This window comes from Dryobates pubescens, chromosome 2, assembly GCF_014839835.1.
Source record: "Dryobates pubescens isolate bDryPub1 chromosome 2, bDryPub1.pri, whole genome shotgun sequence".
NCBI classification, from domain to species: domain Eukaryota; kingdom Metazoa; phylum Chordata; class Aves; order Piciformes; family Picidae; genus Dryobates; species Dryobates pubescens.
The window spans coordinates 40,340,832-40,359,653 of record NC_071613.1 but is presented as its reverse complement, the minus strand read 5'-3'; the positions used below and the strand labels follow the sequence as shown (position 1 = coordinate 40,359,653).

The following is an 18,822-nucleotide window of genomic DNA, read 5'->3' as shown; positions in this document are numbered from 1 at the left end:
TGCTGGGACAGTCATCTGGTTCAGCAGCAGACAACAACAGCAACAGCAAAAATAAAACCCCACAATAAATTAGGTATCAGCACAACTTTCTAAATGCTCTAGAACAGTTACTTGCAAAACAAACAAATAAACAAAGAAAAAAAAAAATCACAGCTCTGGTACTTAGATTCTTGTCACTAAAAAAAAACCAAAACAAAACAATCCACAGGTTTTGCATAAAAATAAACATTTTAAGCTGACAGTATTATGTTAATTGGATCAACCCGCTTCTTAATATATATATTTCTATGTATATTTAAAGGTATAATTTTTAAATGAATGCTCTTCAAAGGAGTAATGGGAGTCACAAATGCAGAAAAATAGATATTTTGAAAAGGACTAATAAAGACAATCCTGGTGGGAAAAAAAAAAAGGAAAGGAAAAAAAAAAACCAAGATAAATCAAGCAGGATAGTATTCTAAAGCAACAGCTCACCATACTATAACATGTGGAGTCCAGTCCTTCTGTACCGTGAGCAGTTACTCCTAAATACTGTTAGGTTTTGTAACAGTGAAGTAAAAAATAAATTCTTGTATATTTATTTAGACAAAAAGAGAGAGAAAGAGAAAGGATTTGAGTATATAGGACAGAATTTGATGCCTGTAACATTGTAACTATCATGGAACATCTCCCAAAGCCGAAAGCAGGAGGAACTCCAGAAATTATTTGATTTATAATATATTTTCTAATCAACATCTGACCTGTCCCTCTGAACTAACTTTTTTGTTGTAAAAGTGAATCCACTTTTGCCCTACAAATAATGAAAACAGACTGGAAAAGGTGGGTATTTCAGTAGTGTGTTTGTGTGTGTGTGTGTGAGTATTCCATGCATCTTTGACAAAAGCCAGCTCCTAACAGTTAGGAAGATGATTTCAGAGAGTGATCCTGTCCCTTTACAGCAGGATGTAACCTCACTGTTAAAAGTCCCTTCAAGACAGAAAGATCATGGTGGGGGTAGGGAAAGCCATAAAAAAATAACAGCCTGACCTGCTTGCCAGCTGCATCAGTATTCAAGTAAAGTTTAAAGTACCTTCATGGGACTTTAGAGCCTTGGAGGGTCAGACCGGCTTATTTTAGCAAGTGTAATATGCACTCCGAAACAGCCTTGTCCTCTGTTTAATCTTAAAAGCAAAACTCAAAAACAAACAGAAGCAAAGGAAAGGTACAGGAAAGGTCTCAGCATTGGTATTAGACTGCAGAGTGTCTTCTTGACACTGACACTTTGATGTTCTTGCCTTCCTTCCTAATGCACTAAAATATTGTGAAGTCATGCAGCCATTTTACACGAGTATCTCAAGAATACAGTTTTCATAGAGGTTAACTTGATCACCAGCACAGCACTGGAGAAAGCTGATCTAACAATATTTCACTTACAGAACTCTTCAAAGGAAAACAAGAGCTACTATTCCACAAATAGCAATGCCAGCTAAGAACACAGAAAGCAAACGGGGAAGTTTTTTTCCCTTGGTGTATTTTCTTAGATATTCTTTCAGAAAACAAACAAACAAACAAAAATAATTAAAAAAATCAATTCCTTCCCTTGCCTCTTTCTTTAAAAGCAAATTTTCTAACTAGACAAATTTTAGAGTGAACTTCCTCCTACACGAATCTAAGCTTTTCTGAAACCACCCGCGGGGTTTAAGTGGCAGAGGATTCCCTCTCCTGAATTTCTGAGCCATCTGAATGGTATCCGCTTGTTTTGCCTTGTTTCTCCTCTTGAATTCGTCCATTTCCCTTAGCATGTCACAGGGCAATACCACAGCAAGAATTTAGGTGTCTGCATTTGAAAGAGCTTTGGACCAAGCACAGCTTCACACTTTTCATCTTCTCCATGCCCTTTCCACTTAAGTTTCCTCTGTCTTCACCTGTACAAAATCACAGTTTGTGTAACGCTGTTTTGAAGGAAGAAAATAAAACACACACACACACACACACACATACATTGTAGTGATGAACACCATACACTAAATATTTTTTCAACAGCATAACCGAAATTTTGGCCTACTGATGGTTGAACACGTAGGGAAGGCTGATTTTTTACGGTTGCCATGCAAGCCACCTTCAAGACAAAACAGATGAACCCATCCAAGAGCAAACACAGCTTCTGCTCTCAAGCCATTAAACAAACACTGCCTTTCCAGGGATCAGACTGACATCTCGCCAATCCAGTCAATGCAGTAATAGAGAACCACACTCAGTTGCTTCTGCATCAGTCCTCTGAATCCAAATGCTGTTAAAATCAAAAGGGGAAGAGGGCATTTGACTTGCCTTATTATTATCAATATGTGTATATTTTGATAACACTTTGAATTGCAATTTACTTCTGAAACCTTGCCCTTCAAGAAGAACACACCCTCTAAGTTGACTTTTTATTTCAGGCTTCTGTTCCTTTAAAATTCTCTCCTCTTTTCATTTGGCTGCTCTTCTCTCAATTATCTACCAGAAAACTTGTTTCTTCCAGCAGAAATGTGACTGGTGGGCTCGGGCTTTCACTGCACCCGCTCAGTGAAATTCTCAGGGAAAACCCCTCGGCATTGGTCAAGTTCCTTATGCTGGATCCAGTCAGACTCCTTCACGCCCATCAGCCATCCTTCATCCTGGGGGAAAAGACAGAGCAGATGTGAGCAGGGATTTTTCTTAGAGCGCAGGCCAGGGAGGTGTCAAGGCAGTATCAAAGCCATGCTCATATCTGGCTTGGAAACAATCCAGGAAGAGGATGGGGGAGAAGGGGGCAGGGGGAATGCTTTCATTCCCCCTTAAACAGGGAGAAGACACCGTCCCACTTGAGTCAGTACCAAAACTGACACCCAGAGTGCCTACAGACAATGAAGTTATAAACAATTATCAAGTGTAATACAAACATGTCATAATTTACACTCATTGAAGCAGAAGAAATTCTGCTAAAGAAAGTCTCTACAGCTACAGGATAGGAATCACCTTTGGGTCTAGCATTCTCTATAGTGTTGGGCACCTCCACACTGCAATTTATCCTGTTCACCTTGGGCACAGGTTTTTGGAAGGATGGATCATTCACTGGAGATGCTTATCCTCTGTTTCAGCCAGGGCACCTAGACAACTAGCATTTCAGAGAGGTGGTACAGACAAATTGAGACTCACTTGCTATGCTGAAATTCTGTTCTATGAGAACAGGGAGCTGAGGAGCTCAACCCATCTCCCCAAAAACCACCAGTCTTTTGGGCTCAATGCAAGGCGAGGTTGGCATAAAAACTTCCAAATTTGTGCTACATGTGATGTAAGACTCAAGGTCTGTCACAAGGGTCTTCTCTAGACACCCAATCTATACATCTATAAACATAGATGAGTTTTCACTGAGGCAAATGGAGCTGTGCTTGGTAGAACCTGGCCAGGAAGAGAACCAGACATCCCACCCTCTGTCTGCTAGCACTGAGATATCTGCTCCCTCCAGAGTACATGACAAGAGAAGGCTGAACTGCTTGCAGTTCAGGTGTGCAACCACCCTGTTCTCTGCATGCCTTGGATCTGCTGCCATAGAAGCATTCCTTCAGTGTTTGAATATATCCACTCATGTGAGTCATTTGCCATGAGGCAGCCTACAGGATGAAATTGCAGCACAAAGCAAGATTGCTGCATGGGCGACCGCTGCCTCCAAACCTAACAGTCAGAGCAGGCTGTTGAGTTTGGAGCCAGTGGTCCTCCATGCAGCATCCACTCCTCTGGGCAAAGCATGCACCAGGCTCACTTAGAAATGCATAATCACATTCAACTACCTAACTTGCCAGGGCAGAAGTGCTCAGACAACCAGGTGCCCTGAGCTGTGGAGAAATAGGGCATGAGTGTGTGCGGTTCACACAGCTGTCCTGACATTTCTGTTTTCCTGGAACTGGGAGGAGTTACCTGGGTGAAGTAATGCCTTCCTTCAAAATTCTTCAAAGCAGTACCTTCACAGGGCAGGAGCAATGCAGCCCTCACCAGAGGTGATCCATGGGGCACATACTGCTTTCTGCTGCCATTTGGCAGCTTCTACTCTCTTGTCCTGGTCTCTGCATATTTCCGGTAGCAGCCGCTCAGACCAGCCACTGCATTCCAGTTCCCTGCAGGCTGTACAGTTTCCCATTCCCTTCAGCTTCATTTGGCCCTTGCTGCTGCCTTAGAATTGAGCATTCAAGGGATGTCACAGGAATGGCATGAGATGGGAGCCCATCTGCAGCAGCCAGCTGCAGGGGCTGCAGAAGGACTGACATGCCATAAATCAGGAAGACAAATGACTAGGCAAGATGTTGGGCTTGAGTGTCTGGAAGGCAGCTTCCAGCTCACAGCACAGCAAGCACAAAAGCTCATCCCTTTGCACATAGCATCTGTGCCATACAGCATGCATCACTCCCGCTGCGTCCTGCTATGAAGGGTCTCCTCGGCCATGGGGATTAGACACAAGGACCCAGACTGACCCTTGCCAATTCTGAACCACTTCACTTGAAGTGCCAGTTCAGAAGCATTGCTGTCCTCCACCCTTTCTTCTATCAAGAGAAATGAATCCAGGCCTGGCTGATGTACCCACAAACCGACAACTGAGCTGCAAGTTGGGGACATGGATCACAGTCTACTACCTACCCTAAGCCTCTTCCACTCACGTGCGCAGCTCTCATGCACATGTTAACAGCTAATGTTTTTCTGGCTGCATATGGTTAAGGTTAGGGAAATGAGCTGTTGTACAAGATACACTGTAGGAAGGTTAGAGGACTTCAGTACAGCTACAGCATCATGTTAGCAACACTCAGAGCTCACCCTCTGCAGCTTGGAGAGTCTCGAGTTCATGGCTGTTGCACCCACATCCAGCTAGAGTGCAAACATAGGGCATTGAAAAACTCTGCTCCACAAATGCCACCTCATACCACAGAAACTAGGGAAACTGCCACTCATTTCCCATCCAGAACATCTTCTGAGAAAGAAATGCTCACAAATGATCATGCAGAGCAGTCCCACACAGTGAAAAGTCTTGTCTCCAGAAGGAATCTCTGCCTCTTTCCTATACAACCCTTCCCACCAAGAGCACCTAGCTCTGCAAGAACTGCAGGCACATTATAGCTCCCATTTTAGAAGCAGCAGCAAGGTCTCCCTCCATAATTCACAAAGCCAACAGCTAAGCCACAACAAAGAGGATCCACACCTTCTATTACAAGTGAACTACAACACCTTCTTTTTACTCTTTGTGGAATGCAGATCTTGCCTGGGCTTGGCCAAACTCAGAAAGCTGGTGACATCTAAATCAGTTCAGAGAATTCCGTTCCCTTTCCAAACAAAAAAAAAACTGGAGACGAGCATGAATTTTACAAAACCACCACCTTCCTCAGACAAAGTAGTAAAACTGCTGCAGACTTTATCAGCTGGAAGCCCTGAAACACAGTAAGTGAGGAGCTTTTACTCAAGCCTTCTAGAAATAGCTCAGAATGAAGAAAAATATCAACAATTAAATTCAGTTTCGAGATTGACAGTTAAACTGTTCTGTGAGGCTGAGCAACCTGCTCCATTCTTCGGCTCTGCTGCCATCTCCTGACCAAACACTGTCATAGCCATTGCTCTGCTGAAGTGCAAGACATCACCCATGGCAAGTTGCTTTCTCAGAGCTCCAGCATTTCTCAAAAGAGAAAAAAGTACTGTCATAAGTGGGTTACTCCTGGAAATGCCACAGTCTGCACAGTTCGCAGGGAATGTGCATCAAGGTTAGGAGTCAAGTGTAGAAGGCAAAGTATGGGCTCTGCTGGGGTCCCTGATCAAGGAAGCCATTGTATTGGTTCACGTGCCCCAATATGGACAGGAAGCCCTGGCTTTTTCACATGCTTTATGCATGATAATGCCTTCACTTTCCAGTCACAAGCAGTGTCCTCCACTCTTTTGCAGGAAGGCAGTCTCAAGCTCAAGGACAACCCGTTCTCTTGCCATCTCCCAGCCACAAACTGAAGGCTCTGCATCCAGCCAGCCGACTGTTAGTGGAGGAAGCAGCAGCTTTGGAAATCATCTTGGCTCCTCCTGACCCAGGCTCTCGCCCTGTCTTCCCCACTCACCTGCTCCTCAGGGTTCTCAAATGGAATCACAAGCACCACGTCCCCAGCCTTCAGCTGCAGCTCATCACTGTCAGTGGCTGTGTAATCATGCATAGCTTGAACCTATGGGGAAAGGAGAGCTTAGGTAAGGCCAGACTTTTTTCACACAGTTCTAAAGTGGGTGACATGGCTTTGAGGTTGGAAGACACCTTTGGAGGCCACCTGGGCATTTTGCATCTGTGCTGTCCTGCTACTGTATCCTGTTATGCACAATAAATTTGTGGCCTGTGCTCACCCATAATCACTCCTTCTTCTACACCTTCAAAGTGATCTTTGTGATCTTCACAACACCCACCAGACGTCTTTGTCTTATCCTGTTGTTTGGGTTTTTTTCCTGTTCATCCTGGCTTTCTAATGTCCTCAAACACAGTATTCTCTGTCCCCACTAGTGTTCCCAAGTCTCCTTCATTTGCCACTTGCATCCAAGTTTAACCTTTCTAGTTTGGAGCACAACTTCTTCTCTTCTATCCAGAGTCTGTGACTGACACTACCATACCACCAGAAACAAGTGCAGGAGAGAGAGGGAGGGGTTTTGCTATACAGCACAGCCAGGCGTTTAGACACCAATGCTCTTATACAGTTCTTTGAGGGATCTGGAAGTGAATGAAGCTGGGCTGCTGGAGAGTAAGATGTATCTCTCCTTCAGCTTCCTTTCTCCGTTTCAATGCAGCATGTACCTTGGCCCATGGCCATGCTGAGTAAAAGCAGTTAATTCATTACAGAAGAAAAAAGTCACCAGGAAATCAGTACCCTACCACCACACACTCACTTTGAACAGAAATCCTGGGGGCATGTCAGCTCTTTCAGATGAGGCACCTCCTTCCACAGTGCCATTGACGGTAGCAGGGAAAGTTTCCACAACAACAGCAGGCAGAGAGTTCTGGCAGGCAGCAGCAGCAGCAGACAGGGAAGACAAAAAAGTCATTGAGAAAAGAGAATTGAACCTTGCAGCTCCAAGTCCACCCTGGTGGATCCACATCCCAAACCCTCCCATAGCTTCAGCAGGTTTTCCCAGCATGAGTCAGCAACAATGATGCTCCAAGCACAGCAGAGGCAGCAGCAAGAAGGCAGGAGAGGTAACTGCTGCCTTCCTTTGTTTAAGACAAAAGGGAATTTTTCTGGGACACTTCCCACCTGCTATGGTCACAACACAGTTCTTGTAGAGCCCTCATGGAACCAACACCTCAAGTGCAACAGCCTATGGGAACCAAGAGACGGGACTTACTCCAGCTCCCTACAAAGGTGACAGTGTCATGAAAAAAAAAAAAGAGGAACCCCAGGTAGTCAGGTGACAGGGTAGGCAAAGTAAATGTTGTGTAAGGAAGAACTCAGCAGATAATGCAAGCTTAGTATGGCATGGGCTGTGGGCTGGCTTCATAACATGGGTGAAGGCATAGTTCTTTTTATGGATCTTCCAGCAGAGTTTCTCCCTAATCATTATACAGATAAAATGCAGCAAGTAAGTCTGGCCACTGAATAGGAGCTTTGCAACTGCTGGGGTGGCAGAGCTGTGTTCTTCCAAGCAGTCACATATCCCTTTTCCCAGCCCACTGTCCACATTTGCTATATGACAATGAGATGAGTTGGGGAAAAGAGAGACTGCAGTCTGTCAAGGTGCTCACCGATCCTGAATCAGCTTCAGTTTTAGATGCTTCAGCTCCAGCTGCTGCTTCTGAACCAGCTGCTTCAGCTCCTGCATGAGCTGCTTCTGCAGGCTGCAAGACAAAAGTCATCCAGGTGGACAGTTAACACTCGTTACAGCTGCGTATTTGTGCAGAAAAGTGCAGCTCAGTGTGTTCCAGTGCTCTATGATGTTGACTGCTGCCATCTGCTGACAAATAGGAGATAAACCTCAGGATCTTGCTAGGTTTGTTTCGCTCGCTCTCTGCTACCCAGGAAAATGACAGTAAAGTCTGCATTCCCATTCCTGCAGGCAATAAATACTCCAGAAGAAACCAATGGGACACCAAAACATCCTGTGTGCCTCTATTTTCACAATCTAAGTCACAGACCTACTTTATACATGCCCAGTACCTATCACTATATAGATTGCCCACATGTATGCAGCTGTAAGTCCTCTCTCATGCCAAGGAACAAGGATCTTGGAATAGGCTACCTCCAAGAACCAACAAACAAGAAATATTTAGGCCTTTGCATACTCCCAGAAACAGGAAACCATGGTAATAAAGTGTCCAGATGGGGAACTTAGTCTGGACCCAGCATCTACTTAACATCAGTACTGAATTAAATTGAATTGAAAACTGTGGTAACTGTAACCCAGTTGGCTTTTGGATAGGCCCAAAAGAGGTGTGAATTTGGATTCTGTTGTGAATATTCTGTTACTAAGAATTTGCTCTGAAAAATTGCACATGGTGTGCACACACATGAACACATCTGTGTTAGCAGGGAGGGAAGATTCTAACACACAAAAGCTGCCATCACCAGGGAGAAATATTCAGCATCACCTACAAATCCCTGCCTGACAGAGACTGTTGTGGGAAACCTGTGGACAGGGGTTTCTGTACACAAGTAAAGATCAATCAAACACCTCTGACACACTTCCTGAGGCTCAAAGTTTCATTCTCCCTCGTCTGTTTTAACACAAAATTAAAGACATTTATTTGTCCCTTCCAGAACCTGCAGCAATGCAGGAAGTAAGTTGATCTGGTAGCACCAATATTGCGTATCAGCCTCTTAGAAGACTGGTCAGGCAGCCCTTGGGAAGAACCTGCAGCAATGCAGGAAGTAAGTTGATCTGGTAGCACCAATATTGCATATCAGCCTCTTAGAAGACTGGTCAGGCAGCACTTGGGAAGAACCTGCAGCAATGCAGGAAGTAAGTTGATCTGGTAGCACCAATATTGCATATCAGCCTCTTAGAAGACTGGTCAGGCAGCACTTGGGAAGACTCCTAACAAAAAAGTCGAGGGTCTAATTTGCAGTCCAAGTATCTTTGTGGCCAGTCTATATCCATTTGCTCTCTACACCTGCTAGCACACACACCTCTTTGCAGAACCTAACCAGATACTCAGGTTTCTACTTGCACAATAGAGATTGCTATACAGAGATTTCCCCATTTTTAATACAAAAGCTTTGGCATGCCTGCATTTGGTGAACACATGTAGCCCTGAATACAGCCACACGCAAAACAAGGCATTGTACCAGATCCCTTAATGTGGCAATTCTCATAGCCTCAACCCTACAAAAGCCCAGTGTAAAGTAGTGACCATGACAGCCCTTAACTGTACACCCATCTGTGCACTGGCACAATGCTCCAAGTAGGTTTCTAATAACAGCTGCAATATCAAATAAAAAAAATATAAGAAATCCTCAACAAAAAGCCATTACTTTACCTTCAGATGCTCCAGTGGTGCCATTTAACACATGCTTTCCTCTCCCAGCACTTCCTTTCATTTCTCACCATCACCATGTCTACAGGCCTGTACTGCCAGAGGGTATTATAAACAGCAGAGCTGTTCCCATCCTGCAGAGGATTCCCACAGCATCTTTGGTAGTGCTGGGGTAAATTCATGCATATGAAATGCTACAAAGGTTTCTCCTGTTCAATAAGATTCGCTCCCAGGTTTCTTTTTATTTGGATTCAGTAAAACTAGAACTGGGCCAGATGCCAGTCCAACTCTTATCTGGCCAAACATAAAAACCATGTGGACAAGTGAAAAGGAACTCAACATGAACTCCTTTTTTAAAAGCTGGTGATTTGCTAAACCAGTATGTAATAACTACAGAAATTTAATCCAAATTAATACTCTGTATTCCCACAAAGGGAATTTTATGCCAGCTACTCACTTTTCTTTGTACCTGTGGGCATCCCAAGGCCTGCAAAAGCATTTACAGTCATGTAACACTATAGAGGGAAGAGGAAGAATTTCTCACTGCTGCTGCCAGGTTTGGAAGCTTGGCTTATTCCAACAGCAGCATCATACACACCACATGCAAGTTTGCTAGTCTGTAGAACTAAGCAAGTTCTGTTGCATCCAAGTTTCTCTGCAGTTTTTAACCTCATAGCATATGGGACTATGTAACCATGCAACAAGTCCCCTCTCATTAACAGCTATGAACAACATTAGCACTAAAACACTCTAGAAGACCTAAAGAGCAAGGGGAGGATTCCCCAGCTATAGGGACCTCTGCTCTTTAACCACGTATAGTATGCCAAGGTGAAGATTGATATGGTAAGAACATCTTGTCTAGTAGCATTTCCTGTTTGACTAAATTGTCCTTTGGGTGAAATCAGTTTCCAGGGTGGGAGAAATGGCCCAAAACACCTTTTACACCCAGACCATAAGCACAGCTCAATCAGATATGGTCATACTTCACCCCTGCCCATCCACTTGAAAGTCACAAGATCTCTCCTTGCAAAAACACAGACTTCTTTTCTTTTTTAGTAAGACAGGTTGACAATGCACATACAGGGAAATGGCAGATGTCAAACACTGACAGTGGATAGATATTTTGCTTGGTGATATGGTTTAGGGCTGAACCTTGTAAAGTGGGGTTATCAGTTGGACTTGGTGATCCCAAGGGTCTTTTCCAACCTGAATGTTTTCTTTGATTCTGTGATTTCCCTCGTGTGACTTATCTCAACATGACCCAGACTCATGTGAAGGGGAGTGCTGGCCACAGTGAGTCCTCGGGCCAGGTTCTCAGCAAAGGTTAAGTCATGTCCTCCCAGGTATTGACTCTAGGCAATGATCTGGCCCTTGAGAATGTTGGCAGGACTTAAATCCCCAGCATACGCCAAGGACATGTGATTACATCTAGTCCATGGGATAGAGCTAGCTCAAGTAGCAGGCATGAGTACCCAGATCAAATGCTTTCTGTCCACACTGCTGCCTGTTTGTCCAGAGGGGCTCAAAAATAGTTGCGCTTGAGTATCTCCCAGTGGGCTAATCTGGAGCAATGAGACCTTCCCAGGCCAAATACATTGAGAGGGCATAAATGAGGGCCTGGCTTTGGTTCAGATGCAGAACATGTAGCAAGCTTCAAAGCTGAGGTTGAGGAAGATGCCAGGTAAGTTGGGCCTGAACTTAATTTTCAGTGTAGACACAGCCTGAACTATTTAACGTCAGCCTCTCTGTCAATGATGGTCAATGAACAGCAAACACCACAGGTAATTCCAAACATGTATGTATACCAAATTGTACAGGCAGTAAGGATGAGGGGCAGCTGAGACATTTATGCATTTTACACAAGACTAAGAGGATGTACAGAGTTTAGGAAACAGTGGAGTGTGGAGGCTGAGCATGATGCCACAGTGGGATTAATCTTGAGGAGAATGTCACAGCATCAAGCCAAAGGAAAGATAAGTGAGTTAGTATGGAAAAGCAATGAGGTTGTGCACTGATGGTGACAAAGTTTGAGTGCCAGAACTGATCTGCAAACATCTGGCTGCCGCTGGGGCTTCGCAGAGGGGTAAAAGTGTGTTCAGTAGCACATGGAACAACTGTTTGGGATCTGTGGAAAGCAAAAGCAGTGAGGGAAAGGAGACAAGTATGCACACAGAGACAGCAGTGGCACGTGCATAGTACATGACAGATGAGAGCCACATGAAGTTCTTACCTCCCATAAATCCCAAGGTAAAGACTAAGCGTGTCAAAGAGCAACAAAAATAAAACATTTACACGTGATTATTTCCATGAGTACAAACATTACAGATGCTGATCAGACTGAAGCAGACACACACATTCAACAGCACTTATCTCTACATGGTTTTTAAACACTTTTTAGTACCTACATTTATACAACTCTCCCACTGCATACCCAAACTTAAGTACCAAGGCATTTGAGTAAGGGGTTTTTCTACCTCTGGTATGAAGGGAGACCATCCAGCCACATTCAGTTATCAGTGGCAGATCACATAGCCATTACAAACCAAACCAAACCAAATCACAAAACACCACCACCCCAAACCCAAAACAAAGCTTCATGAATTTGTGGTCTCGCAGGGTTAAGTACGTTCCCATATGCCTACACCCATTGGGCTCAGTATGATTTCAGAGTAAGACTTCAAGCAATGTCTTTGAATCAGTAGCGAAATATCAAAGAATTTACTCTTTGCCCTAGTGCCCATTTTATAGGAAATAAATTGGTTTTTCGCTAGGTTTTGTACTGTGGTTACTCTTAGAAAGTATTGATTTCAGACTCTTTCTTTTAGTGACTTCTGAAGCTAATAGCAAAACGCATTACAACACCAAATATGCTACTACCAAGGAATTCTGAAAAGCCCACTCAGCATAATACTTGCTGCTTGTGGGAAAGGTAGCAAATAATTCAATTTCAAGTCAAATTTATACTTGCATCCTACATGAGTGTACCAATTTATCCAAGTTCTAACTGGTAAATCAGAGTAAAAATAAGTCTCAGTAAATAAGCATAACCTGGCATGCAGTTTGTTCTGGCAGGCAAGAAGATACAAAATGCCAATGTGCCCACTTAAAGTGGTAACTTGCCACACTGGTGTGTATTGAACTATGATAATAACTAGTATCTTGAAAATACAACATTTAGAAGAATCAAATGTCTAATGTTTGATTTCTCTAATAAAAGTTTGTTCTGTCAGGCAAGAAGATACAAAATGCCAATGTGCCCACTTAAAGTGGTAACTTGCCACACCGGTGTGTATTGAACCATGATAACAACCAGTATCTTGAAAATGCAACATTTTAATTTAGAAGAATCAAATGCCTAATGTTTGATTTCTCTAATAAAAGAGGTCTTACTGCCACAAAAATCTGTGTTATATAGGCCTACTTGACATGATGATACTGGAGAAACACTGCAAGCATCCCAATTATGTTTATTACACATTTTAATGGCAGCCACACGTGAAAAATGACCATCTCATACATATGAAATAGAAAGTCTTGGTGAAGACAACAACCAAATCCAGAATGCACTTCAAAATCTCCAGCCATCTAGACGCAAAATCAAGCACAGCCCACCTGCTTCTGACCATAGAAAGGAAAAGGTACAGACCAGACCACAATTAGTCATCCTTTCTTAATAGTGCACTGTGCAGCAATGTGCTCAGGGAGGAAGCTACTTCTGAACTATGAACAGAGGCTGTGTTATATCCTGAAAAAGAAGGGCTTCACATGACTTCAATAACCATCTATAGCTTTATCGACCTTAAGTATCTGCAGGCTATCAGTGTCTTTGAGAGCAGTTTATGGCAGGAGCACAGAACTGAGGCTGAACTCGCATCCAGAGAGCAACAGTTTCAATCCATAGAGCATACACAGGATGCTAATCAAGGAAGAACATACATGAAGTTGAACAAGTTGTCAGTCAATAGATTTGATAAAATCACAAAGCACATGTATCCCACAAACAACTAGTGCCAAACTGTGGCTAGGCTAATAGCTACCTGATTCTCAGTGTACTTACACCTCCAGCAGAGAAGACCAAAGTGCCCATCTGCAAGGCACAGTTCTGGGCACCCAGCCCAGCTACCCACAACTCAGGTCCACATTATCATTCATGTGGGTGCAGGTCATGCCACACTTGGCAACAAGTCAGTTATGAAAGAAGAAGGAATGGTGATATGAACCAACCTGGGAGGCGGGTGTGGGGTTCTTCCCCACAGTGGCATCTGGTTTAATGGGATCAAAATCCAGATCCAACAGGCTGGCTCCCTCCTGGAAGGGCCCAGGGGCATCAAACTTGGCAGCAGTAAGGAAGAAAAGCAGTACGAGCATTAGACACACACGCGCGCGTGCACAGTAGAGGGAGAGGATGCGATGGCCAGGAGCTAAGGCTGCAAGCACAGAAGATGTGGTGACAATGTGAACATCTGATGTGACCCTTGACTGCTTGGTGTCTATAATCACAGGCAGTTCCCATGGGTGCCACTGCAGACCAAACCTGAGCCTTTTACACAAGACTCGTTCACCTTCCCTCCCGGCCAAATGAGCTGACATGGTTTAATCACCTGAGTTGCTGTGGTCAAAAGGATCACTGCCACTGATGACTCAGATGGTCTTCCATTTGTATCAGCTCCTCAGAGCTCATCCAGTTGCCTTTGTACTGAAGGCCCTGGACAGACTCCCTCAGCAACACACAGAAGAGCTGCCTTCCACACAACTTCTCTCAGGAATGCAGATCCAAGCAGAAAACCACTCAAACTGATGGAAGGCAAGTCTGAGACACCTCAAGCTAACTCTCAAAGCTCTTAATTTCCCCCTGCCTTATGACAGAATACAGCAGCTTCTCACCCTAGCTAAGGGATCTGAATCACTCCCCATTCCAAAAATGCTGTTTTCAATGGTTTGCATTTCTGGACTTCAAGGAAATATGCACACAGAAATCTTCTAACAAAGCATAAAGCTGAGTTAGCCAAATAACTCTCTGATTAACACACTAGCTAAATGCAATAGTAGCACATTTGCTGATAACCATTCATGAAACATTAGAAACAACAAGAACCTTTACTATTCAAAAGTAAGTATCACTTTTGGGGTTTTTTTTTAGGTTTAACACAAGCACTACAAGACATGACTTTCTCCACCGCTTCAGAGGAAGTTGCTCTCTATGGCTCTGTTTTCACTGACCTTCCAGCCCACTGCCCCTACTTCTTCAGTTGCCATTGCAACAACACAAAGTGTGGCAGGTTGTTCTCTTACAGGTTTTCCACAATGGAAAAACTCAAAAAAATGTAGCAAGAGACACTATTTAAGAGAAAGTCCTCTGAATACAACCCACAATACCATCGCTTTCACCACCTCTAGTTTATTCAAATGTTCTTGTAGATTTTTCTCTCACTTATGAACTTTTGAGAATCACAGGGATGAGGGCAAGGAGCCAAGCTCTCCCATATCACAATAGTAAACCCTGACCAGTATGCAAAGCCAACTGGCACTCCAGTACACTCCTCCAGCACATCCAGGCCATCCATCAGAGAGGCTCCAACTCCAATCTTTAGTTTTGTTTGGTAGTGAGACATCAAAGGCTCCGGTCATGGAATAATCTTACCATTCAAGACTTCATGCAAGGGCTAGCACCCCTTGCCTTTTACTCAGATCTCCTACAAGACAGCTCATTAGAAAGAAGACTGACAAGAATGGCCCTGGGGCACACAATGAACACTAGTAGCTGTTGGGTTCTTCAGTGAAGATTGTTCTGGCAACCAGAGTTTACCCTCAGCACTCCCATTTGACTGAAAGTCACAGCAGATCCTATCCTGGGTCAGAGTACTAACTGGTGCAGATGACTATGTCTGTCTAAGAGCTGGCATTCACATGAAAATACATTATACAAACCATGAGGCAGGTAGAGCTGTCCATTACAATACAGGAGAAGGAAATATGGAAAATGATAGAGGGTTGCTCAGCTGCCTGTGGTACCCACTTTCCAATACTGCTGTCAAATCATCTCTCTGCTCTGCAAGCTTTACCTATTGCAATGCAAAATCAAACATGGACTCACTTCCCTATCAACTCCACCTCTGTTCCTCAGCAGCTAGACAGAAAGTGGCAAACCAGAGGCAATGGAGCAGCATGATGCAAGGAAAAGTTAAGAGAATGATAGATAAGTTCTGATAGAGACATTACTTATCCTTTAACATGCACTTAAGGAAAAAAAAAAGTATATATACACATATTAAAAGTAGATGCAGGTACCATGATACAGCCAGAAATCTGGTCAGGCTCCTATATACATAAAGACTGCCATTCTCCAAGATGCACACAAAATTCCCTACCTCAGCATCCTCTCTTGCAGAGATGTAAATCAGAAGGAAAGTGAAGATATTTATCTATAGCATTTAAAAACGTTTTTCCTTTTTCAGTGCTTCAAAAGTCACATAACAAGAAAGTGATATTCTCATGGGAGCCACTGGCTAGTGAAAAGTGACAGAAAGTGTCAGCAGTCCTGAAGTCACAGCAAGCACAGTCCTGCTCATCTAAACTGGAACCACCTATTCTCTGCAAACAGAACTTCATGCAATTCCTCTTAGCCTTCTCTGTGCAAGTGTGGGCTTTAAGCCACAAAGCCTGTGTGTGAAAACAGAGAGAGCAAAAAACTGCCTTCTCCCAGGCCTACAACAGATGCCAGGGTCAGCATTTGAGGATGTACAAAAGCAGAATTCAAACTTCATCCACACCCAGGACAAGTGGTTCTAGAGAGAGCAAATCACAGGATATGAGGAGAGCCATACTCCATGTGCATTGCTGCTAAACAAATGCAGTGATCATTTTCAGCATCCTCACCAGCTGCATTTTTCCTGTTTCTTTCAGGAATGAAAGCTCTCAAAGCCAACCTTTTAGTAAAAGCTGCCTTCTAGCCACTCTCCCCTCTAAGTTAGCCTCCTACCTAACCCACTGCCTTCTGAGGTCTAATGCTTAGCTTGCCTTCCTCATTCACCTGACCAGGTTTCATGGCTTGACACCTCCAAAGAGAAGAGAAACCAAAAAGGAAAGTTCAGAGGCAGAGAAGTATAATGCAGGGCATAGCAGCTAACCTGCGAAGGGGTTGTCACACTTATCTCAGGGACAAAATTGTCATCAAACAGACTGATGATGTTCTCCTGCTTGATCTCCTTGGAGGGAGTGACTTTTGGAGGCGGAGGCACCGGAGGCCCTTTCCTCAACTGCATGCAAATGAGCACACGGCCACAGCACAGACGACGACACCCAAAAAAATCAGAGACAGGAACCAGGTTAGCCACAAAAACTGAAGGTGGGGGAGATCACAACCACAGGCACATAGCAGGGTCCAATCAACTCCATCTGAGGAGAGAGGGAAGGAGGGTGAGTTGAAATAAAACAAATAACCACACGCCCCCAGAGAAGGTTTGGCATCATTAGTTACACTTCAGCTGTAGGTAAGTTTCCCTCTGCAGAGGAGAAGCGTAACACAATTAATATGTATTGACAGGACATGCATACATAATTAAAGCATGTGCAACCTTCTAAAGAACCACTGGGAAGGGATCAGATTAATTACTGAGAACACAATTCAATAGACTAGGCCAGCATTGCCTGGCAAAGGGAGACCTTTGCCATACTTACCATACCTAAGGGAGTCAGAAATCAGACTTGATTTATCCTATTATGGGTAGGTAACCATGAAGACACACTCTGATCTGCCCAGTACTAGCTCACTGGTACACTGATTTTCAGTAAGAAAGGTCTGGAGGAGTTCTTGATGGTATCTTACCACTTCTCAGCTTTAGGCAAGAACAATTCAAACACCTGAGAAGCCATGACTGCAGTGGGTCCAACTCTGCTCTCAGTTTCACCAATGAGCATTGATACTAATGAAGTCCTGTTTCCCAGATGAAGATTCTAGAGGATGCATAACAAAGTCTGACTCTGTAACTCTAACCCATCCTAATAACCACCATCACGCTTAAACACTCAGACTGACACTGCATCCACAACCTTGTGAGAAGCTGTGGTCAACCCTCTCGAGATCAACTCATCTACATCCTCTCCACATTTTCCTATGCCCAAGGCTCAGTGAACATTGCTAGATGAAACCAAACTTTGAGGAGTTGCTGTTGTGTTGGAATAAAGTATCCATACAAGTCCCCAGCACCACAGCAATGTGCAGCAATGACAGTATTTTCCATTTACAGTGATGTTTTATAGTCACTTGATCTTCTCATCATACCTAGGATCCCAAGGCAGCAAGCCTCCAACACCTGACAATGGGCACCCAGTATATCAGTGTCAGGCCCAGGTCTGAGGCACAGCAACCCATGACTCCTAGTCCTGTATTCACACTGCTCCAGCTCCCTGTGGCATTCATTCAGATTGCTAAGGATATGCCCAGTGTTCTACTAGGTTAACCTACTTTAACTGTGAGTGTGAACAACTATGCAAGCACACACTTTCCACTGAATAGATGGCTAGAGGAAATAATGAAACTAGTACATTCACTTCCAAGTTTTCCCTGTTTGCAGAAGGTGGTGTGTCCATATTCCCTGGGAACAATCCCTTCCTGAAAATCCCCAGTTGCAAGAAGGGACTAAAAATTCCAGGGAAAAGCTATTCTCAGAACAGAGCCATGATCTGCAGAAATAGAAGGCTCTAATTACAAACTCTAATAGTCAGAAAGATCCTAACCCTTCTGCTATTTATTTCTCTAAAATAGTAAGTCTTCTTCCTTTTCCAACACTTCCATGGCATCCAGCATTACTCCCAATCTCTAAAACCGTATTTCAAAGACAACCAGACTGTATAGCGATGTTGGGTTATACCTGGAGATTCAAACACAACTAACTTTGCCACCTAGAGCACAACAAATACTCGAAATTTTCCTGCTGACTTGGTCCCACAAAGCTTTACCTGGTCCAAATTCACCATAGTTGCACTGATTTTGAAAGTGTCATTGTAGTGTTTCAGTGGTGTAACTGAGAGCAAAAGTCTGACCTTTGAAATTTCACAGACCCCTGGAGTCCTGTGTCATCATTAAATTACTCATTGTGGATAGCTAATAGCAGTCACTTCTCACAGAAGACAAAAATAAGCTGGGTTTGAGAATTAATGCACTGCAAAAAGGTTTTTTTGGGGTTTTGTTTGTTTGTTGTGTTTTGGTTTTGGCATAGGGAACAGTTCAATGTTTAGTTAGTATTTATTTAGTTAGTATTTGTTCAGGAGGGGATTGGACGTGGCACTTGGTGCCATGGTTTAGTAGTCATGAAGTCTTGGGTGACAGGTTGGACTTGATGATCTTTAAGGTC

The 18,822-nt window shown here is 43.7% G+C and overlaps 1 protein-coding gene across 17 annotated transcripts in view; it reads right to left on the bottom strand.

Annotated features, from left to right (window-relative positions):
- Positions 1 to 1,987: 1,987 nt before the first annotated feature.
- BIN1 (bridging integrator 1) overlaps positions 1,988 to 18,822 on the bottom strand; it is a 92,140-nt gene continuing 75,305 nt past the window's right edge. For 6 of the 17 annotated variants that reach the window (XM_054175887.1, XM_054175893.1, XM_054175908.1 and 3 more), the window contains 7 exons: positions 16,597 to 16,725; positions 13,694 to 13,801; positions 11,700 to 11,723; positions 7,742 to 7,834; positions 6,889 to 6,999; positions 6,081 to 6,182; positions 1,988 to 2,636 (listed from right to left, as the gene is read on the bottom strand). In XM_054175887.1, the coding sequence (XP_054031862.1) occupies positions 2,529 to 2,636; positions 6,081 to 6,182; positions 6,889 to 6,999; positions 7,742 to 7,834; positions 11,700 to 11,723; positions 13,694 to 13,801; positions 16,597 to 16,725 (675 nt within the window). In that variant the 3' untranslated portion in view covers positions 1,988 to 2,528. The remainder of the gene's footprint in view (positions 2,637 to 6,080; positions 6,183 to 6,888; positions 7,000 to 7,741; positions 7,835 to 11,699; positions 11,724 to 13,693; positions 13,802 to 16,596; positions 16,726 to 18,822) is intronic. The other 11 variants (XM_054175937.1, XM_054175960.1, XM_054175967.1 and 8 more) reach the window with 4 other exon arrangements.